Source organism: Rhinopithecus roxellana, chromosome 11 (genome assembly GCF_007565055.1).
Source record: "Rhinopithecus roxellana isolate Shanxi Qingling chromosome 11, ASM756505v1, whole genome shotgun sequence".
In the NCBI taxonomy this organism is placed as follows: Eukaryota; Metazoa; Chordata; class Mammalia; order Primates; family Cercopithecidae; genus Rhinopithecus; species Rhinopithecus roxellana.
Window position 1 is genome coordinate 81,035,263 of NC_044559.1, and position 23,802 is coordinate 81,059,064.

At 41.2% G+C, this 23,802-nt stretch overlaps 1 protein-coding gene across 1 annotated transcript in view; it reads right to left on the reverse strand.

Moving 5' to 3' along the window:
* Positions 1-23,509, reverse strand: part of KIF11 (kinesin family member 11) — a 64,267-nt gene extending 40,758 nt beyond the window's left edge. The window contains exons 1-9 of the mRNA XM_010381324.2: positions 23,117-23,509; positions 13,040-13,172; positions 12,721-12,818; positions 12,202-12,280; positions 10,170-10,355; positions 9,910-10,034; positions 5,973-6,063; positions 5,485-5,727; positions 2,112-2,207 (exon numbers count right to left, since the gene is read on the reverse strand). Of these exons, the coding sequence (XP_010379626.1) occupies positions 2,112-2,207; positions 5,485-5,727; positions 5,973-6,063; positions 9,910-10,034; positions 10,170-10,355; positions 12,202-12,280; positions 12,721-12,818; positions 13,040-13,172; positions 23,117-23,193 (1,128 nt within the window). The 5' untranslated portion in view covers positions 23,194-23,509. The remainder of the gene's footprint in view (positions 1-2,111; positions 2,208-5,484; positions 5,728-5,972; positions 6,064-9,909; positions 10,035-10,169; positions 10,356-12,201; positions 12,281-12,720; positions 12,819-13,039; positions 13,173-23,116) is intronic.
* Positions 23,510-23,802: the final 293 nt, after the last annotated feature.

Sequence of the window (23,802 nt, forward strand, 5' to 3'; positions counted from 1 at the left end):
GGCAATCTCAGACCTTTACATAATATATGATTCCAATCAATAACAGTCTTGAAATGATAGAGGACAGATTATTGGGTACCAGGAAAGGAGGGAGATGGTGGGAAGAAAAGTGGTAACAAAAGGGCAATATGAGAGGTCCTTGTAGTGATGGAACTGTTCAGTATCTTGATTGTGGTAGTGAATACACGAACCTATACATGTGACAAAACTTTCTAGACTTAAATACACATACACACACACGTAAGGAAAATTGGGAAAGATCCGTGGATTGTTATTAATATCAATATCCCCGTGGTAATATTCTATAGTTCAAGAAAATGTACAAAGGATTTCTCTGTATTATTACTTCTTTTTTTTTTTTTGAGACAGAGCCTCACTCTGTCTTCCAGGCTGGAGTGCAGTGGCGCGATCTCAGCTTACTGCAACCTCTGTCTCCTGGGTTCAAGCAATTCTCCTGTCTTAGCCTCCTGAGTAACTGGGATTACAGGCACGTGCCACTACACCCAGCTAATATTTGTATTTTTAGTAGAGATAAGGGTTTCACTCTGTTGGCCAGGCTGGTCTCGAACTCCTGATCTAAAACAATCCGCCTACCTCGGTCTCCCAAAGTGCTGGGATTACAGACATGAGCCATTGTGCCTGGCCTGTTTTCTCTGTATTATTTCTTATAACTGCATGTGAATCTATAATTATCTCAATAATAAAAACTTTATTTAAAAAAAAAACCCACCAAGGAAAGGAAAAAGTAAAGCCAGACTGGGAGGAAATATTTGCAAATCATATCTCATTAAGGGCTTGCATTTAGACTACATGAACTCCTTACAACTTAATAAGAAGACAAACAAATTAAAATTGGGGAAAGCACTTGAATAGACATTTCACCAAAAAAGATAAACAAATAGATAATAAGCACAAGAAAAGACGTTCAACATCATTAGTCATTAGGGAAATGCTAATTAAAACCATACTGGAGCCAGGTGTATTGGCTCACGCCTGTGATCCCAGCACTTTGGGAGGCTGAGGCAGGCGGATCACAAGGTCAAGAGTTCAAGACCAGCCTGGGCAACATGGTGAAACCCCATCTCTACTAAAAGTACAAAAATGAGCTGGGCGTGGTGGTGCACACCTGTAGTCCCAGCTACTCCGGAGACTGAGGTCGAAGAATCGCTTGAATCTGGGAGGCAGAGGTTGCAGTGAGTCAAGATTGTGCCACTGCACTCTAGCCTGGGCGAAAGAGCGAGACTTCATCTCAAAAAAAAAAAGAAAACAAAAACAAAACAAGTGTTGAAAAGGAGGTGGAGAAATTGCAGACCTCATAAACTGCTGTAGGAAATACAAAGTGGTAGAGCTACTTGGAAAAGTTTCTTAGAGCATAAACTTACTATACAACCCAGAAATTAAATCCCTAGATATCTACCCAAGAGAAATGAAAACACATCAACACAAAAGACTTGTACAGAAATGTTCACAATGGCATTATTGGAAATGCTCCAAATATCATATTATCAGCATATAATTGAATACTATTCAGCAATAAAAAGAAATAAACTACTGATACATGTTATAAATGGAACCCCAAATGTTATGCTAGGCAAAAGAAACTGGATGCAAAAGACCAAATATTACTTGATTCCATTTATAGGAAATGTCCAGAAAAGGCAAATCTATAGACAGAAAGCAGTTCAGTGGCCACATGATTGTAAAGGAGCAAAGGAAACTGGATAGTGATACAAATTTTCTAAAACTAGATCGTGGTTATATTCCACAACTCTGTAAATGCACTATAAATCATTGAATCGTATGCTTACATTAGGGGTGGATGTTATGGCATGTAAATTATACCTCAAAAATGCAAATAAATAAATTTTGTAAATGTAAATAAATGAAAATTTTGTTAAGAGTACCAACTCAGTTGATAAAGTTGGTAAAGTCAACATATTAGCATTAGAAAAAAAATATGTTAACATGTAAGATATTTAGTTTAAATCACTATATAAAAAGCCTTCCATGGGCAATTTACAAATGTTGTTTAACAATTATCTCCCACTTAAGTTTCTTATTTTCACATTTGTCAAGCAAGATTACATTACGCTACAAAAATTCACAGTTACCTTAATAAGAGCTTTTTTGGTGAGTTTCTGATTCACTTCAGGCTTATTCAATATGTTCTTTGCTCTATGAGCATATTCCAATGTACTTAGCGTTTCCTGTCACAGAAAGGAAAGGTCAATTAGTGAAGATATTGTGAGAATAATGTAGTTCTGTTATCTAAAATATGTTATATAATAACTTACAAGTAATATTTTATAGTTGTATCTAATTTTAAAATCTAGTCATTAAGACTACTATGCCCAACCTTTAAAAAGGAAGTTGTTCAATCCTTTTTTCCCTTCTCTTCAATTTTCATAGTCTTGACCCTTAGGATAATTTCCTTTAGACTATTCTTAAACTCAATGATGGCTCACATTTGTAATCCCAGCACTTTGGAGGCCAAGGCATGAGGGTCACTTGAGTCCAGGAGTTCGAGACAAGCCTTAGCAACATAGGGAGACCCTGTTTCTACAATAAATAGATAAATATTAGTTGGGCATGGTAGCATGTGCCTATAGTCCCACCTACTTGGGAGTCTGAGGTGGGAGGATCACTTAAGCCCAGGAGGTTGAGATTGCAGTAACTGTGCCATTGCACTCCAGCCTAGGCAACAGGTTTGTTTGTCTCAAACAAAAAAACAAAAACAAAAAAAAACGCAAACCTCAATGAATCTACCAACTGATGAATAAACAAAATGTCCTATATCAGCCGGGCACAGTGGTTCACGCCTGTAATCCCAGCACTTTGAAAGGCCAAGGCAGGTGGATCATGAAGTCAAGAGTTCGAGACCAGCCTGGCCAACATGGTGAAACCCTGTCTCTACTAAAAATACAAAAAGTAGCCAGGCGTGGTGGCAGGCGCCTGTAATCCCAGCTACTCGGGAGGGTGAGGCAGGAGAATCACTTGAACCCGGGAGGCAAAGGTTGCAGTGAGGCAAAGGTTGCAGTGAGCCAAGACCATACTACTGCACTCCATACTATAGAATATTATTCACCCATTAAAATGAATAAAGTATTGCTGCTACAACACAGATGAACCTTGAAAACATTATGCTAAGTGAAAGAAGCCAGTCACAAAAAAACTACATATTACATAATTCCATTTGTATGAAATATCCAGAATAGGCAAATCCATAGATGCAAAAAGCAGTAGTGTCCTAGAGCTGGGAGTGGGGCAAATGGAAAAGTAATTTCAATGGGTACAGGCCTTCTTTCTGGGGTTACGAAAATGTTCAAAACTTAGATTTTGGTGACAGCTGGACAGCTCTGCTAATATACTAAAATTATTAAATTAATATACTTTAAATCGGTGAATTTTATGATATGTGAATTAAATCTCAATAAAGATTTTTTTTTAATGAAGGGGAAGTTGGAGACCTTAAAAAAGCTTTTTTGTTTTTTTGAGACAAAGTCTCGCTCTGTCACCCAGGCTTGAGTGCAGTGGCGCAATCTCAGCTCGCTGCAACCCCCACTTCCTGGGTTCAAGCAACTCTCCTGCCTCAGCCTCCTGAGTAGCTGGGATTACAGGCGTGCACCACCACGCCCAGCTAATTTTTTGTATTTTTTAGTAGAGATGGGGTTTCACCATGTTGCTCAGGCTGGTCTTGAACTCCTGAGCTAAGATGATCCACTCACCTCAGCCTCCCAAAGTGCTGGGATTACAGGTGTAAGCCACCGTGCCCGGCCTAAAAAAGCTTTTAAAAATCCATTTAGGTCAAGCGAAGTGGCTCATGCCTATAATCGCAGCACTTCGGGAGGCTGAGGTAGGAGGATCCCTTGAGCCCAGGAGTTCAAGACCAGCCTAGGAAACATAGTGAGACCTCCGTCTCTTATTTAAAACAAAACAAAACAAAACAAAACTTAGCCAGGCCTGGTGGCTCACACTTGTAGTACTAGCTACTCAGGAGGCTGTGGCTGGGGGAATTGCTTGAGTCCAGGAATTTAAGTTGCAGTGAGCCATGATCATGCTACTGTACTGCAACTTTGGCAACAGTATGAGACTCTACTTCTAAAAATAAATAAATAAACAAACAAATAAATAAAATTTCCACTTAAGGCAGATGATAGCAATAAAATAAGACTACATTTTACCATCTTTGTTATTTCTCTTGGTTTTTCTCTCTGTTCTCACACATCCAACGTCATCTTCAGTGTTCTCTAAGCAGCCTTATCACACTAGCGAGCACTCACTTTACCTGCTCCTAAATCCTCAATTAAATCTCCATACACCACCCACTGCTAATGACCACAGCAATTTTCCTTGAAGACTGTGTGGAAAAAGCCATTAAGAAACTGGCTTTGTTTTGGCCGGGCGCGGTGGCTCAAGCCTGTAATCCCAGCACTTTGGGAGGCCGAGACGGGCGGATCACGAGGTCAGGAGATCAAGACCATCCTGGCTAACACGGTGAAACCCCGTCTCTACTAAAAATACAAAAAACTAGCCGGGCGAGGTGGCGGGCGCCTGTAGTCCCAGCTACTCCGGAGGCTGAGGCAGGAGAATGGCGTAAACCCGGGAGGCGGAGCTTGCAGTGAGCTGAGATCCGGCCACTGCACTCCAGCTCGGGCGACAGAGCAAGACTCCATCTCAAAAAAAAAAAAAAAAGAAACTGGCTTTTTAAGGTTAAAAACTCTTGCCAGGAAGGAAAAAGATAACTTCTTCAGGAGTGTCTTCCTGTATATGTTCATATGCAATGTCTAGATTGTTTTACATTATAGCATAGAATGAATGAAGCTAGGCCGGGCGCGGTGGCATACGCCTGTAATCCCAGAACTTTGCGAGACAAAGGCGGGTGGATCACCTGAGGTCAGGAGTTTGAGACCAGCCTGGTCAAAAAGGTGAAACCACGTCTCTACTAAAAATACAAAAATCAGCTGGGTGTGGTGGCAGGTGCCTGTAATCCCAGCTACTTGGGAGGCTGAGGCAGGAAAATCACTTGAACCCGGGAGGTGGAGGTTGCAAAATATATATATATATATATATATATATATATATATATATATATATATATGTTGTTTTTTTTTTTTTTTTTGAGATGGGGTCCTCCCTCTGCCACCTAGGCTGGAGTATAGTGGCATGATCTCAGTTCAGTACAACTTCCGCCTCCCAGGCTTAAATGATTCTCCCACCTCAGCCCCATAAGTAGGTGGGACCACAGGTGTGCACCACCAAACCCACCTAATTTTTTGTATTTTTGGTAGAGACAGGGTTTCGGCAGGTTGCCCAGGCTGGTCTCAAACTCCTCAGCTCAATGATCCACCCACCTCGGACTTCCAAAGTGCTGGGTTTACAGGTGTGAGTCACTATGCCCAGCCTAGTAAATGAACTTTTAAAATATATAATAGCTAAATAAGAATTACAGCTTCTACACTTGCAGCTTGCTTTCAAAGGGCTTACCTCAAGATTGAGAGATGCAGGAGAAATTGTCGCAATTATAGATGTTCTTGTACGCCCTCCAAGAGAATCCTGGAGGATTCTAGTTAGTTTAGATTCTCGATAAGGAACATGAGGTGTTCTTTCTACAAGGGCAGTAATAACCCTTCCCAAAGTCAACAGGGATTGATTTATGTTTCCAGCTTCCCGAGCTCTCTTATCAACAGCTCCAGAACGACCAATGTTTTCACTTCCTGCAAGATCAACCTTTAATTTCAAAAATAAAAATAAAAAGTGAGTCTATTGGATTTGGATTCAAAGACTTTCATTCTTATAGTATACATAATGTATTAAATAGTCAGCAAAATAATTTTTCTGTAATTAACAAATTTGTTCTCCCACTACAAAGCTAATCACCCAGTGACCACAAAAACTTTGTCTCAAGCGCAAAATTTCAAGCTGCTCGATAAGGTGTTTAAGAGTGAAACAGTAGTATTAAGGTGGATGCTTACCAAGTTCAACTTTCCAATTTTAACAAGCTCTTCTCCATCAATCGTAGTTTCTTTCATATGTATTGTAACAGAGAAAACTGAGTGGGAACGACTAGAAAACAATATCAAGTTGCCCAGTCATTATAATGTAAAACAGCATTTCCTGCTTCTGAAATACTGAAAATAGGAAAGGAAGATCTAAATCCACATGGGTAGAGAAAGATAACATCAGACAGGAGGTATCAAGAATATTCTGGAAGATAGGAGATGGATAGAACAGTGATTAGGATTTTGTTTTCTCCTATCTATTGCCTGCAAATGCGGCATCAATAAGAAGCTATCTGAAAAAAAACTCTAAAAGACTTAGAATCCTGAGGCACCTCTGAAAGCTGGATGTGGGTGGAGTCGAAACATTTGCCTGGTATGTCAAGAAGAGATGGCTTGCAATCTGCTATTCATAAGAACCATTTGAAGTATGTCATTACCGTAAATTCAAATGGTACCAAGCAAGGCATTAGTTCACTCTTCCACCTCCCCATCCATGTCAGCTGTTGTGTACATGCACAAGTACACTTCTCTGTTTTGAGACTGTCATCAGAAATAGGTGACTCCTATCCCCTAACAGCAGAAATAGTAAACAGCCTGATTACTAAAACACTACAAGATCATCACTGCTAGATTATAAAATGTTCAAAAGTCTACCTTATGCTAAATACTGATATTCAGGCCAGGGGTGGTAGCTCATGCCTGTAATCCCAACACTTCGGGAGGCCAAGGTAGGAGGGTCACTTCAACCCAGGAGTTCGAAACCAGCCTGGGCAACATAGTGGGACTGCCATCTCTACAAAAAAATTTCAAAATTAGCTGGGCGTGGTGGTATGCTCCTACAGTTACAGCTACCCTAGAGGCTCAGGTGGGAGGATCACTTTAGCCCAGGAGGTCAAGGCTGCAGTAAGCCATGACTGAGTCACTGCACTCTTGCCTGGGTGACAAAGTAAGACATTGTCTTGGAAAAAAAAACAAACAAGCAAAAAAACAAACCAAAAAAACCAAATACTCTGCTTTTATCTTAGGGGGAAAAAAATTATACAGATGACCAAAGACATTCTATCTGTATCCAATGGCATTTAGTGAACATTATCATGTTTGTTAATATCATTGACAGTTGACAGAGAATCTGGTAAGTTTCAATTTTCTTCTTTGTACTTTCATGTTACTTAAACAAAAAATTAAGTATCTTTTTTTTTTTTTTGAGACTTATTGCCCAGGCTAGAGTGCAATGGCTCGATCTCAGCTCACTGCAACTTCTGCCTCCTGGGTTCAAGCAGTTCTCCTGACTCAACCTACCAAGTATCTGGGATTACAGGCACACGCCACCACGCCCAGCTAGTTTTTGTATTTTTAGTAGAGACTGGGTTTCACCACACTGGCCAGGCTGGTCTCGAACTCCGGACCTCAAGTGATCCGCCCACCTTGGCCTCCCAGAGTGCTGGGATTACAGGTGTGAGCCATCGTGCCCAGCCAAGTAGCATTTTTATAAAAATTATTTAAATTATTTAAAATTACAGAAAAGGAGGAAGATACAAGGAAAAACATAAATGCAAACTATAAATCTGAATTATAATATTCATCTCCACCGGGCGTGGTGCCTCACGCCTGTAATCATTTTGGGAGGCCAAGGTGGGCAGATCACGAGGTCAGGAGATCAAGACCATCCTGGCTAACACAGTGAAACCCCGTCTCTACTAAAAAATACAAAAAATTAGCTGGGCGTGGTGGTGGGCGCCTGTTGTCCCAGCTACTCGGGAGGTTGAGGCAGGAGAATGGCATGAACCCGGGAGGCGGAGCTTGCAGTGAGCGGAGATCGCATCACTTCACTCTAGCCTGGGGGACAGAGAGAGACTTTGTCTCAAAAAATAATAATAATAATACTAGGCCGGGCGCGGTGGCTCAAGCCTGTAATCCTAGCACTTTGGGAGGCCGAGACGGGCGGATCACGAGGTCAGGAGATCGAGACCATCCTGGCTAACACGGTGAAACCCCGTCTCTACTAAAAAATACACAAAAAACTAGCCAGGCAAGGTGGCGGGCGCCTATAGTCCCAGCTACTCGGGAGGCTGAGGCAGGAGAATGGCGTAAACCCGGGAGGCGGAGCTTGCAGTGAGCTGAGATCCGGCCACTGCACTCCAGCCTGGGGGACAGAGCAAGACTGCGTCTCAAAAAATAAATAAATAAATAATAATAATAATAATATTCATCTCATGTTTTTCTACCATTCCTAATCCAGATCAGGCAATTAATATAAATAAGCATCGACGCTAGCTCTAATTTGGGAAAACTGAATTAGCTTCTCCTCTTTGTCACATACATTCATAAAAAGTGACCTTTATACAAGTCTACATATAAGAAAAAAGGAAAAATTGAAATTTTATACTTTAGTGAAATGTACCTAAAGAAATTTTACCTAGTCTTCAGTTCAGTTCTCAAAATTCTACATGAAATTAAGTCATAAATCAACCACAGAATAAAATTTCCATTTTATTGGAAAGCCATTAAGTGAAAATTTAATTAAAATTTTGAAATCACCCAAAATTCCATGATCTTAATCACTTTTATGTTATATTTTTCTTTTTTCTTTAAATGCAAACTTTTTTTAGAGTTGCAACTATAATTGCTATGGCATTTTATAGAAATTTTCAACTACAAGCCAGCAAAGAAATAAGACTTGAATCCTAACAATAATTTTGTAGCTCAGAGAAACTGATATGCAGATAAATTCACTTATTTACCCAAAGTCACATACTGAATTAACTGCGAAACTGAGACTACACACAAATATCTAATTCCCAATCTGCTGCTTTTTCTATCACATTCTGATGTTTCCTTCAAAGACCACACACACACACACACACACACGTTTTAGTAAACTATATTTGTAGAATTTGGAATTTGTCCTGTAGGGGTCTTCACAAGAAAAAAGGAGTTCCTAACTTACGTAAATTTATGACAGGGATTTTATATTTCAATGAATAGAGAGAGGAAAATAAACAATTTTTAAAAAGGAATTTTTATATTTCAGTAAAAGATATTTAGAGAGAAAAAAATCATCCCTTTCACCCCATGAAAGCCAGTGTTAGTGACCATCTGTCTCCCACATTAAAATGAAGCCATTTTAAAAGACCTGACTTCTTCTACATTTTAAAAGACCTGACTTCTTCTAATCCTTATCCAATGCAAGGGTTTTCAAACTATATTCTAACATCACTAGGGGGCTCCACAAAAGTGCCTTAGGGACCCCTTCATAAGGCTAAGGAGGTAAGCCTCAGAGCGTCCCATTCCAAAATCAACTATAGCAGCCACATTTTATCCTGGGCTTCCATATATGATGTCACTAGAATAAAAGGATTCTTCTACTTCAAAAAAGTTTAGGCTGGGTGCGGTGGCTCACACCTGTAATCTCAGCACTTTGGGAGGCCAAGGCAGGTGGTTCACCTAAGGTCAGGAGTTCGAGACCAGCCTGGCCAACATGGTGAAACCACATCTCTACCAAAAATACAAAAATTAGCTAGGCTAGTGGTGGGCACCTGTAATCCCAGCTACTCAGGAGGCTGAGGCAGGAGAATTGCTTGAACCTGGTGGGCAGAGGTTGCAGTGAGTCGAGATTGTGCCACTGCACTCCAGCCTGGGTAACAAGAGCAAAACTTGGTCTCAAAAAAGAAAAAAAAAAAAGTTTAATACTTCAGCTATGGTTCAACTTATCTTTGTTCTCCTTTCAACATTCTTCCAATATTGGTTCCTTCCCTGTAAATCTCAAGCCAATTACCAACGACCCCTCCTTATAACACAAAATCTAGGTACGTGACTCACATACCCTGACCCACCCCAATTTGATTTTCTCCAAGTTTCTAATTCTTCTTAAAAGAAAATGGGGCTAGGAAAGAGACTATGGCTTTCTTACCTAGAGTATGCATTCATCAGAGTAGCTGCAGTTGTCCTTTTTGCTGCCCCCTTTTCTAAAATTTGATAGACTTCATCCTTGTTGTGTACTGTAATTTCTTCCAAACCTTTAATTATCACTCCTCTCTGACCAAAATACCAAAAGAACATCCATTAGATTGGTTAAAACACACACACACACACATTTTCTCTCTCTCTCTGACTTCTCAAAGCCTCACACATTAAAATTCAGAGACATTTCATTCTCAAAGACTGAATTACCTTGTTACGGGGATCATCAAACATCTGTAGTCTCTCAGAAACATCAGATGATGGATTAAGAAGATCAAAAAGCTCTTCATTATAGATCTCCAACAGAGACACTTTGACTGAAAATTCAGTACCATTATCAGTAAGTTTCTCAAAAATTTGATGAAGGGTACGTGGAATTATACCAGCCAAGGGATCCTGAAATTATAATAAGGACTAATATAAAGGAAGAATGCCATTTACGGTGGCAGTTAAAATACATGGGCCTCCTTTATAATATATTTAAACATAAGTATGGCAAAGCAGGTTAAAATAAAAAAAAGAAACAACTAAGCTAATGTTAGAGAAGTCATTTACCACAATCTGTTCAATAGTAGTCTTCACACGCTCCATAAACCTGTCACACTTCTTAGCCATCTTCATGCCTGAGCATTACATAGAAACCAATGGAACCTATCTACTTAAAAAGCCAAGTTCAGCCAGGCGTGATGGCTCACGCCTGTAATCCCAGCACTTTGGGAGGCCAAGGCAGGTGGATCACGAGGTCAGGAGATCAAGACCATCCTGGCCAATATGGTGAAACCCCATCTGTAATAAAAATACAAAAATTTGCCGGGCTTGGTGGCATGCACCTGTAGTCCCAGCTACTCGGGGCTGAGGCAGGAGAATCACTTGAACCCGGGAGGTGGAGGTTGCAGTGAACCGAGATTGAGCCACTGTACTTCAGCCTGGGCGACAGAGCGAGACTCCTTCTCAAAAAAAAAAAAAAAGCCAAGTTCAATAATTCTGCCCAACGAAACTATGCCTTAAGCCTATTCCATATCTCCTACGGTTACAATTCATAACTTTATTATCCATATATGTAAAGTAAGTTAATGACTCAATTATGTAACCACTAGAAAAAAGGTTCTACCCAACTTTCAATAATTTGGAAAACTGGCTGGGCAAGGTAGTATGTGTCTCTAATCCCAGCTACTCAGGAGGCTGAGGTGGGAGGACTCCTGAAGCCCAAGAGTTCAAGACTGGCCTGGGGAACACAGTAGGACCCCATCAATTTAAAATTTAAAAAAATATATAAGATAAATTTTTTTTTGCAAAATTAACTAGCTTTTTGGTTGTTTTTTGAGACAGAGTCTCATTCTGTTGCCCAGGCTGGAGTGCAGTGGCACCACCTCAGCTCACTGCAGCATCTACCTCCTGGGTTCCAGTGAATCTCCTGCCTTAGCCCCTCGGGTAGCTGGGATTACAAGCATGCACCACCACACACAGTTAATTTTTGTATTTTTAGTAGAGATGGGGTTTCACCATGTTGGCCAGGCTGGTCTCGAACTACTGACCTCAGGTGATCCGCCCGCCTTGGCCTCCCAAAGTGCTTGGATTACAGACATGAGCCACTGCACCAGGCCAATTAACTAGTTATTAAACTCATTTAAATTTAAACACATTACTAAGTTTAAAACTAAACTTTTTATAAAAAGTTGTAACACTTCAGCTCTAGTTCAACTTGTCTTGTTCTTCTTTCAACTTTCTTCCAGTATTGGTTCTCTCCCATAGTTATTAAACTCACTTAAATTCATGGAAATCTTTGTAAAATGTAGTATATGCTTCCTGCAATATTAAACAATACATTCATCTTAATTTATTGAACACTTAAGATCATCATGAATAAAGTACTATACTTCCCCTGGCCATGCTAACTTTCTGAGACCCATTCCTTCAGGACAAAGACCTCCCTGCCTTCGAGCCTCATTCATATTCCAACTTTTCTACAATATTCTGCTCCAACCATTCTGTCGTAAATAGACCCCTCTTTTATGACATAACTGTGCCATATATATTGGTCCTTCCTCTTCCATTGAGGCTGTTTCTTAAACAGGAGTCATACCATGCACTTTAATTTTACTGTAGTAGTGGTTTATCCTAAGTTCATTTTGACATAGGTATTTTGATCTTCTCTATTTCAAGACAGAGGCCCTCAAACAAGTTTTATACAGTTAAATTTCAGCCACATTAGAGATAAAAGTATATTATAAACAATAAATACCTCTTCCCAGGTATACTCTTCATTAGGTGACCTTTCACCTTCCATTGTAAAAGTTTTTCCAGTGCCAGTTTGGCCATACCTGTAAAGATTAACAAGTGTTAAATCAAAAGGAAACACACCCATATGACTCTTAGTGATAGACTAAAAAACAAAAAACAGGCCAGGCGCAGTGGCTAACGCCTATAATCCCAACACTTTGGGAGGCCAAGGTAGGCAGATCACCTGAGGTCAGGAGTTCGAGACCAGCCTGGCCAACAAGGTGAAACCATGTCTCTACTAAAAATACAAAAATTAGCCAGGCGTGGTGGCAGGCGCCTGTAATCCCAGCTACTTGGGAGGCTGAGACAGGAGAATTTCTTGAACCCAGGAGGCAGAGGTTGCAGTGAGCCAAGATTGCGCCATTGCACTCCAGCCAGGGCAACAAGAGTGAAACTCCGTCTCAAAAAGCAAACAACAAACAAAAAAAAACACACGCATTTAAGCTTTTTCATAAATCTGAAAAAACACTGTTTTACTTACGCAAAGATAGTGCAATTATAGCCCATAATAACTTCATCCAGAATTGGACAAACAACACTTCGGTAAACATCAATCTGTTTAGTAGATGCTCCAAACACCTATCAAAAAAAAAGAATTAAAAAAAAAAAACTCAAAATTACTCATTTTAATAATTTTGTTTTTCGTATGTTAATTAATTCATAATTCAGCCCACTAGAAGCCATCTGACAATTCAAAGAGACAAGTGAAATTCCTAAGTATACACCATTTTCCAGGTAAAATATGTATATTAAAATTATTTTACATTAGTGGATAATCAATAAATTGCACCATATGTTACCATATCAAAAGTATATGTTTTCCTTGAGCTCTTGTCAGCCAATCCTCCAGTTCGTACACTAACTTCTTTTCGTACAGGATCACATTCTACTATTGAATGGGCGCTAGCTTTCCGCTCTGCCAAATTAAATGGTCTATAAAAAGAAATACACAAAGTCATTCAAGAGCTCTTAGTTCTCAGGTTATCAACGACATTTTCACTAACTACATTTGTCAAGAAAAACGCGAAGTTCTGACCACATTGTTGGTGATGGGGATTAAATCAGGACTAAATGATACGGCTAAAGCAGACAGTAAAATTTTAAGTGTCTCAAGTTTCACAAATATAATTTTGTAAATGTTCAAAGATATGTAAGACATTACAATTCCGGCAGCTTCTTAGAGTAGATACTAATAGAATTGTTTTGTTTTGACGGTAGAGATTGGGGTCTCACTGTGTTGCACAGGCTGGTCTCAAACTTCTGGGCTCAAGTGATCATCCCACCTCAGCTTCCCAAGGTGCTAGTATTACAGATGTGAGACACTGTGCCAAGCCACTAACAGGTTTTAACTTGTAAAAATGCCAAACTTGTTTTTCAGAATTCCATTTCTCCTATTCTTAAAATCTGCTTGGCTGGGCGCGGTGGCTCACGCCTGTAATCCCAGCACTTTGGGAGGCCGAGAGGGCGGATCACTAGGTCAGGAGGTTGAGACTATCCTGGCTAACACGGTGAAACCCCGTCTCAACTAATAAGTACAAAAAACTAGCCGGGCGAGGTGGCGGGCTCCTGTAGTCCCAGCTACTCGGAAGGCTGAGGCAGGAGAATGGCGTAAACCTCGGAGGCGGAGCTTGCAGTGAGCTGTGATCCGGCCACTGCACTCCAGCCTGGGCGACAGAGCGAGACTCCGTCTCAAAAAAAAAAAAAAAAAAAAAAAAAAAAAAGCAAGAAAGATCTCACATCAACACCCTAACTTTACAACTTAAGGAACTGGAAACAGAAGAACTAACTAAATACAAAGGCAGCAGAAGGAAAGAAATAATAAAGACTAGAGCAGAGATAAAAAAAGAGAAGAGAAAAACCAATGAAATCAAAAGTTGGTTCTTCAAGAGGATAAAATTGACAAGCTTCTAGCTAAATGGACTAAGAAAATAAGAGAGAAGACACATGGAGGTATAACCAGTAAAGAGATGGACTCACTCACCAAAAATCTCCTGACAAAGAAAAACCCTAGGCCGGGCACGGTGGCTCAAGCCTGTAATCCCAGCACTTTGGGAGGCCGAGACGGGCGGATCACGAGGTCAGGAGATCGAGACCATCCTGGCTAACACGGTGAAACCCCGTCTCTACTAAAAAATACAAAAAACTAGCCGGGCGAGGTGGCAGGCGCCTGTAGTCCCAGCTGCTCGGGAGGCTGAGGCAGGAGAATGGCCTGAACCCGGGAGGCAGAGCTTGCAGTGAGCTGAGATCCGGCCACTGCACTCCAGCCTGGACGACAGCGCGAGACTCCGTATCAAAAAAAAAAAAAAAAAAAAGCCCTAGATCTCAGTTTCATAGGTGAATTCTACAAAACATTTCAAGGTCTAATATCAGTTCTTCTCAATCTTTTCCTAGAAAAAATCTGGTAAAGGAGAAAACACTTCCCAACCCATTTTGTGAGGCCAGCATTATTCTGATACCAAAGTCAGACAAAGGCAACTATAAGAAAACTATAGATCACTATCCCTTATGAACACTGATTAAAAAATCCTCAACAAAATACCAACACATTGAACTGAGCAGCACAAGGATTATACACCATGACCAAGTGGGATTTATTCCTGGAATACAGGGATGGTTCAACATGTAAAAATTGATCAATGTAATATACCACATTAATAGAATGAAGGAAACCACAGGATCATGGCAATCGATGCAGGAAAAACATTTGACAAAATTCAAAACCCATTAGTCATAAAAACGCTCAACAAACTAGGAATAGAGTGAAACTACCTCAACAAAATAAAAGCAATGTATGAAAAACCCACACCAAACATAATGATGGTCTAAGACTGAAGAATGTTCCTCTAAAAACAAGAACAAGGCCAGCACAGTGGCTCACACCTGTAATCACAGCACTGTGGGAAGCTGAGAAGATCACTTGAAGCCAGGAGTTCAAGATCAGCATGGGAAACATAGCGAGATCACATCTCTAAAAAAAAAAAAATTCTTTTTTTTAATTAGCTGGGTGTAGTAGTGTGTCCATAGTCCCAGCTACTCAGGAAATTGAGGCAGGAGGATCTCAAACAAACTAATAAAAGAACAGGAGCAAGACAAGGATGCCCAATGCCCACTTTCACTACTTCCATTCGACATAATACTGGAAGTTCTAGCTAGAGCAATTAGGCAAGAAAGAAAAATAAGGGCCAGGCATGGTGGCTTATGCCTGTAATCCCAGCATTTTGGGAGGCTGAGGCAGGCGGATCACGAGGTCAGGAGATCGAGACCAGCCTGGCTAAAATGAGAAACCCCGTCTCTACTAAAAATACAAAAAAATAATTAGCCAGGTGTGGTGGCACATACCTGTATCACCAGCTACTCAGGAGGCTGAGGCAGGAGAATCGCTTGAACCCAGGAGGCGGAGGCTGCAGTGAGCAGAGATCACGCCACTGCACTCCAGCCTGGGCAACAGAGTGAGACTCCATCTCAAAAAAAAAGAAAAAAAGAAAAAGAAAAGGTATCTCCAAATTGAAAAGGAAAAGGTTGACAGCCAAGAGCACGCCTATAATCCTAAAACTTTGGGAGGCCAAGGCGGATGGATCACGAGGTCAGGAGTTCAAGACCAGCCTGGTCAAGAAGATGAACTCCCATCTCTACTAAAAATACAAAAATTAGCTGGGCGTGGTAGCATGTGCATGTAATCCCAGCTACTCGGGAGGCTGAGGCAGAGAACTGCTTGAACCCAGGAGGCAGAGGTTGCAGGGAGCCGAGATGGCACCACTGCACTCCAGCCTGAGCGACAGAACAAGACTCCATCTCAAAAAAAAAAAAAAAAAAAAAAAAGGAAAGGAAAAAGTAAAATTATCTGTCTGCAGATTATATGATCTTTTATATAGAAAACCTAGCCGGGTGTGGTGGCTCAGGCCTATAATCCCAGTACTTCGGGAACCCAAGGGGACTTGAGGTCAGGAGTTTGAGATCAGCCTTGCCAACATGGTGAAACCCTGTCTCTAAAAAAACTACAAAACTTAGCTAGGCATGGGTGCATGCCTGCAGTCCCAACTACTTGGGAGGCTGAGGTAGGAGAATTGCTTGAACCCAGGAGGCAGAGGTTGCAATGAGCCAAGATCGTGCCACTGCACTCCAGCCTGGGCAGCAGAGCAAGACTCCATCTCGAAAGAAAAAAAAAAAGTAAAGAAAGAAAACTCTAAAATTCAGCGGGGCACAAGGAGCTAGAGCATCAAGAAGAATAGCTAGTGGATGCTGGGCTTAATTAATAGGTAGGTGATGGGTTGATCTGTGCAGCAAACTACCAGGGCACAGGTTTACCTATGTAACAAACCTGCACATCCTGCACATGTACCCCAGAACTTAAAAGTTGACTAAAACAATAATAAAAATAAGGCCGAGTGCAGTGGTTCATGCCTGTAATCCCCACACTTTGGGAGGCTGAAGCGGGCGGATCACGAGGTCAGGAGTTGAAGACCAGCCTGGCCAACATGATGAAACCCCATCTCTACTAAAAATACAAAAAGTAGCTGGGCAGGGTGGTGGGCGCCTACCTACTATCCCAGCTACTCCAGAGGTTGAGGCAGAGAACTGCTTGAACGCGGGAGGCCGAGGTTGCAGTGAGCCGAGATCACACCACTGCACTCCAGCCTGGGCGATAGAGCGAGATTTCGTCTCAAAAAATAATAGTAATAATAAACAGAAGTCCAATAGTTAATTTAAAAAAAAAAAAAAAAAGCCAGGCACGGTGGCTCACGCCTGTAATCCGAGAACTTTGGGAAGCCGAGGCAGGTAGATCACGGGGTCAAGAGATCGAGACCATCCTGGTCAACATGGTGGAACCCTGTCTCTACTAAAAATACAAAAATTAGCTGAGCGTCGTAGCGTGCGCCTGTAGTCCCAGCTACTTGGGAGGCTGAGGCAGGAGAATCGCTTGAACCCGGGAGGTGGAGGTTGCAGTAAGCCGAGATCACACCACTGTACTCCAGCCTGGCAACAGAGCGAGACTCCATCTCAAAAAAAAAAAAAAAGAAAAGAAAAAAGAAAACCCTAAAATTACACACACATGCACAAAAACTGTTAGAACTAATAAGTGAATTCAGCAAAGTAGCTGGATACAAAGTCAACATGCAAGATCCAGCAACATTTCTTTCTTTCTTTTTTTTTTTTTTTTTTGAGACAGAGTCTCAATCTGTTGCCCAGACTGGAGTACAGTGACAGGATCTTGGCTCACCACAACCTCCACCTTCCAGGTTCAAGCGATTCTCCTGCCTCAGCCTCCCAAGTAGCTGGGACTACAGGCGTGCGCCACCATGCCTGGCTAATTTTTACATTTTTAGTAGAGAAAGGGTTTCACTATGTTGGCCAGGCTGGTCTTCAACTCCTGATCTCATGATCCGCCCACCTTGGCCTCCCAAAGTGCTGGGATTACAGGTGAGAGCCACCACACCCAGCCTCCAGTTACACTTTTATACACTAAGAATGAACAATCTAAAAAGGAAATTACAAAAACAGGTCAATTTAAAATAGCATCAAAAAGAATAAAATATTAATAATTAATTTAACCAAGCAAGTAGAAGACTTATAAAATGAAAACTATAAAACACTGCTGAGGCCAGCCAGGTGCAGTGGCTCACACCCCCAGCACTTTGCGAGGCCAAGGCCGATGGTTCACCTGAGGTCAAGAGTTCGTGACTTGCCTGACCAACATGGTGAAACCTCGTCTCTAGTAAAAATACAAAAATTAGCTGGGCGTGGTGGCGCATACCTGTAATCCCAGCTACTCAGGAGGCTGAGGCAGGAGAATCACTTTAACTAGGAAGGTGGAGGTTGCAATGAGCCGAGATTGCACCACTGCACTCCAGCCTGGGCAACAAGAGCGAAACTCCGTCTCAAAAAAAAAAAAAACTGCTGACAGATATTAAGGGGCATAAATAAATGGAAACACATCCCTTGTTCATGAACTGAAAGACTTAATATTGTTAAGATACTACCCAAAGTGATCTACAGATTCAATGTAATCCCTATTAAAATCCCAACGACGTGTTTTACAAAAATAGAAAAATCCATCCTCAAATTCATATGGAATCCCAAGGGAGTCCAGATAGCCAAAACAGTCTTGAAAAAGAACAAAGCTGGAGGACTCACACTTACTGATTTCAAAACTTACTACAAAGCTGCAATAATCAAAACCATGTGGTCCTGACATAAAGACAGACTTATAGACCAATGGAACAGAATAGCACTTACAGATAAGCCCTCTTATATAAGGGCAAATGATTTTTAATAAGGTTGTCAAGACCATTCAATCAGAAAAAGACAATCTTTTCATCAAATGGTGCTGGGAAACTAAATATCCATATGCAAAAGAATGCGGTTGGACCCTTATCTAACACAATATACAAAAATTAACTCCAAATGGATCAAAAATGTATGTAAGACCTAAAGCTATATAAAGCTCTTAGAAGAAAACATAAGGCAGAAGCTTCACAACAATGGATTTGGCACTGATTTCTTGGATATAACACCAAAGATACAGGGAACAAAAACAAAAAGACAAACTGGACTTCATAAAAATTTTAAATGTTTGTGTATCAAAAGACAGTATCCCCATGATCCCAGCTACCTGGAAGGCTGAGGTAGGAGGACTAGTTGAGCCCAGGAGTTCACAACCAGTCTGGGCAATAAAGCAAGATACTGTATTTAAAGGGAGAATTTAAAAAAAAAAAAAAAAAAAAGCCCGGACACAGTGGCTGACACCTGTAATCCCAGCACTTTGGGAGGCCAGGGTGGGCAGATCACCTAAGATCAGGAGTTCAAGACCAGCCTGACCAACATGGTGAAACCCCATCTCTACTAAAAATACAAAATTAGCCAGGCGTGGTGGCGCATGCCTGTAATCCCAGCTACTCGGGAGGCTGAGGCAGGAGAATTGCTTGAACCCAGGAGGCAGAGGTTGCAGTGAGCCAAGATCGCACCAATGCACTCCAGCCTAGGCAACAAGAGTAAAACTCCATCTCAAAAAACAAAAACAAACAAATAAAAAAAAACCCAAGCGGAGAAAAAAAAAAAGTTTTCTCTTCCTTTTCTCCATCACGGTGCAGGATCAAGGTAAAAAAAGAGAACTCTGGCCAGGCAAAGTGGCTCACACTCATAATCCCATTACTTTGGGAGGCCAAAATGGGTGGATCACTTGAGGCCAGGAGTTCAAGACCAGCTTGGCCAACAAGGTGAAACCCCATCTCTACTAAAAATACAAAAAATTAGCCAGGCATGGTGCACACCTGTAATCTCAGCTACTTGGGAGGCTGAAGAATAAGAATTGCTTGAACCTGGCAGGCAGAGGTTACAGTGAGCCGAGACTGTGCCACTGCACTCCAGCCTGAGTGACAGAGCGCTTTTCTGTCTCAACATCTGTATGGAGGAGACTGGAGATGACTGACCCCGGCAGCCAAGGTGTTGAAGCAGCTCATAAGCCAGATCCCTGTGTTCTCCAAAGCCAAATACATTGTCAGATCCTTTGGCATCAGGAGAAATGAAAAGATTGCTACCTACTGCACAAAGGGCCAAAGCAGAAGAAACCCTGGAGAAAGGTCTAAAGATGCAGGAGTGTGAATCAAGAAAGAACAACTTCTCGGATACTGGAAACTGGTTTGGAGACGCAGGAACACATAGATTTGGGTATCAAATGTGACCCATGCATTGGTATCTACAGCCTGGACTTCTATATGGTGCAAGGTAGGCCTGGTTTCAGCACTGCAGACACATAGCACAGAACGGGCTGCACTGGGGCCAAACAGAATCAGCAAAGAGCCCATGTGCTGGTTCCAAAAAGAAAAAGAAAGGAAAAGACCACAGTATTAATGAGTAAAAAGGCAACCCACCGTAACGGAGAAAAATTTTTTGCACATCATATATCTGAAAATACCCAAAATATATAGAAAACTCCTAAAACTCAACAACAAAAAAGCAAACCAATTTAAAAATGGGCAAAGGACGTAAACAGACATTTCTCCAAAGATATACAAAATGGCCAGTAAACACATGAAAAGATGCTCAACATCATTACAAATCAAAACTACAATGAGATACCACCTCACACCTAATGGGATGGCTACTTGAAAAAAAAAGAACAGAAAATAAATGTTGGTGAGGATGTGGAGAAATGGGAACCCTTATGCACTGTTGGTGGGAATGTAAATGGTCCAGCCACTGTGGAAAATAGTTTGTCAGTTCCTCAAAAAATTTAAAATAGAATTATCATATGATCCAGCAATTACAATTCCGGGTAAATACCCAAAAGAATTGAAAACCCATATTCATAGCAACTTTATTCATAATAGCTAAAATTAAGAAGTAACTCAAGTGTCCACTGACATATGAAGGTACAAGCAAAATGTGACACATACATATAATAAATACTATTCAGCCTTAAAAATGAAGAAACCCCTGACGTTTGCTACAACATGATCCAACCTGGAGGACATTATGCTAAGTGGAATAAGCAAGTCACAAAAGGATAAACACTGTATTATGACTCCATTTTATGAAGTATTTAGAGTAGTCAAAATCATAGACAGTAGAATGGTAGGTGTCGGGTTGATGGGAGAGGGAAATGGGGAGTTATTATTTAATGTGTATAGAGTTTCAGTTTTTCATGATGAAAAGAGTTATGGAGATGAATGGTAGTAATGGTTGCAGAATGTTATGTATTTAATATCACTGAACGGTACACTTAAAAGTGGTTAAGATGTTAAATTTTATATATGTGTATTTGAAAATGACTTTAAATTGGGAAAAAAATGGGGGAGAGAATAGCAGGGGCATAAGAAAGATAGCTAGTAGTGCATTATGTAGGGATCTGTAAACTTTAACCTGTGGGTCAAACCTGGCCCTTGCCCTGCCAGATGTAAGAATGATTTTTACAGTTTTAAAGTGTTCTTTAAAAAAAAAAAAAGGGATCAGAAAATAATGTGACAGAAACCACATGTGGAGGGGTGCAGTAGCTCACGCCTATAATCCCAGCACTTTAGGAGGCTGAGGCAGGTGGATTCCCTGAGGTCAGGAGTTTGAGACCAGCCTGGCCAACATGGTGAAACCCCATCTCTACTAAAAATACAAAAATTAGCAAGGAATGGCGGTGTGTGCCTGTAATCCCAGCTACCTGAGAGGCTGAAGTGGGAAAACCGCTTGAATCTGGGAGTGGAGGTTGCAGCGAGCAGAGATTGCACCACTGCACTACCACCTGAGCGAGAGAGCAAGGCCATGTCTCAAAAAGAAATAACAAACCACATGTGACCTGCAAAGTCTAAAGTATTTAAATAAAATAAATATTTATTTCTCTGGGCCCTTTACAGAAAAGGCTTACCAACCCCTGAGGACCCTGCAGCTCATAAGTTGCCTATTTACTAAAGCTTAATAACAGACTTGCACCAGGAAGGCTATTTGAAAGAAAAAGGCTAATATGGAAAAAAAAATCTCTTTACACAAAAATTATTGTAAATATTAGACACAAGCAAACAACCATTATATTCATTGGTGATAAAGTAAATCTCCTCTAAGGCAAGGCTTGAAATGTATGCGGATCATAAACATCAAGTTCAAGATAATGGTTAACTGTGACTGGAGAAAAAAGGATAGAGAGGGAAAAGGGGGGACTCCAGCAATGATTGTTTTGTTTCTTAATCTGGGTGATGAATATACAAATGTTTATTACATTGTTCTTAATAACTTTTGTAAGTCTGAAGTATTTTGCAATTAACATTAAAAAAAGAAATCAAATAAAGGCATACGGAAAAGGTAATATTGCCTGGTTTTATTAAACAACCAAAATAATTTTAAAATTTGCACTTGTTATATGCACTGTATTTTTAAATAAAAATTTTCAAAACCACTACTAACAGAAGCCCCAGAGTGCAACAACTAGTAAATGTCAGTGTCTAGATTTAAGATTGCCACAAAATTTCCTCTCTGGCACCTCGTTTAGAAACCTAGTCATCATCTTTGATATCTACAATTCAAGTTACCAGGGCTGAGTAAACAATAGCCTAAGAAAGTTTGTTGAAACAGATTCTTCCAGAAAAATAGCCTTTTAATTTTAGAATACTTTGGGATTTACAGAAAAGTTGCAACAGCAACTGTTAACAGCCACAAAAACAGACACACACAACACACAAACTCAGTAAACTGTGGAGAGCTGCTAAAAAGTTGAATACATCAATTCTAACTAAACAGCAGTTTCTAGCTCATTTTAAAATAGGGAAGTTATTTGGAAACGAGTCAGGGGAGGGCCGAACACCCCTCCACATCCTCTTATCTCGAAATATCCATTTAATTTGGTCTGTGAACAAACAGGCAGATGAAAGGGAAAACTGTAGCACAATCAGAAATTTACACTAGCTTAGCTTGTCTTGATCTTTTAAAAAACATAAACTCAATTTATAACTTAATTTTTAATGTTTAAAGACAGATGTTTACTTATTTAGTAGGGATGCAGAAAATATTGCATCTAGAATAAAGACAACAGTGATTGATTGCTTTTTAGAGGCGATAATACCAACGCTAAACCATCTGCAAAACAGGTATTCAGTCTTACTTCCAGACTGACAAACTACATGAAGTAGCATATATAAGTGACACCTAAGTCCTTATTGACTATAGTTTAAAAATAACGCACTTTTCAGTATGGAACAGTGATCAAAGCAAACATGCTATTTTCTGCTAAAAATCAGACACACACAGCAACCGGGTGTCATTTTTATTGAACAGAACGCGGAGAACCAAGAAACTGGGACCCTCAGGAAATGCAAATAAAATCCCTCTCCCTGGACCGCGCACTAGCGGGCCCAGCAGCGAAGCCCCGGCGCTCGGAATCCTGTCAGCCCTCTCCCTACCTGCATCTCACCACCACCTGGATGTTCTTCCCCTTCTCCTCTTTCTTCTTCGCAGACGAATTTGGCTGCGACGCCATGACTGTCCCCGCCAAAAAATCAAGGCCTGGCCGCGGACTTGGGCGCTGTGAGGCGCGGAGGGGCTTGGCGGCCGACGGGGGCCGGAGTCTCCCTGGTCCCTCCCGGGCGCTGGCGTGGCCTGGAGGACCGATGCACGCAGCTCGGCGTCCCCGCTCTCTACCCAGTACTCTGGCCGTGGCGTTTATCCCGCGCCAGCCGGAGCCGCCGAATCACCAATCTCGTCTCCACCCCAAGCCCCAGAAACCGAGCAACGACTCGGCGCCTCAATTTGAAAAAGGGGCCGAGTAGCCGGACCAATGACTGCGCTGGCGCGCAAGGCACCATGGGATGCAGTGTCCTCACCGGAGCCCCGCCCTCGGAGCGTGGCCTGCGGGAACGTAAAGAGCTGGGCTGTCCCCTTGCTCCGGAACTTCGTAGTCCAGAGCTGAGAATGGAACTGAGCGTGGAACTTTTAGCGTAGCGTGGCTCAACTTACATAACGTCCCTAGCCCCAAATTCCCTCATCTGCAGAGAGGAAATAATAGTAACCATCTCAGAGGGTTAGGGTGAGAATTAATGAGCTCGTGGAAATAGATCGGAATATATGGTAAGCACTCGCCATGATTATA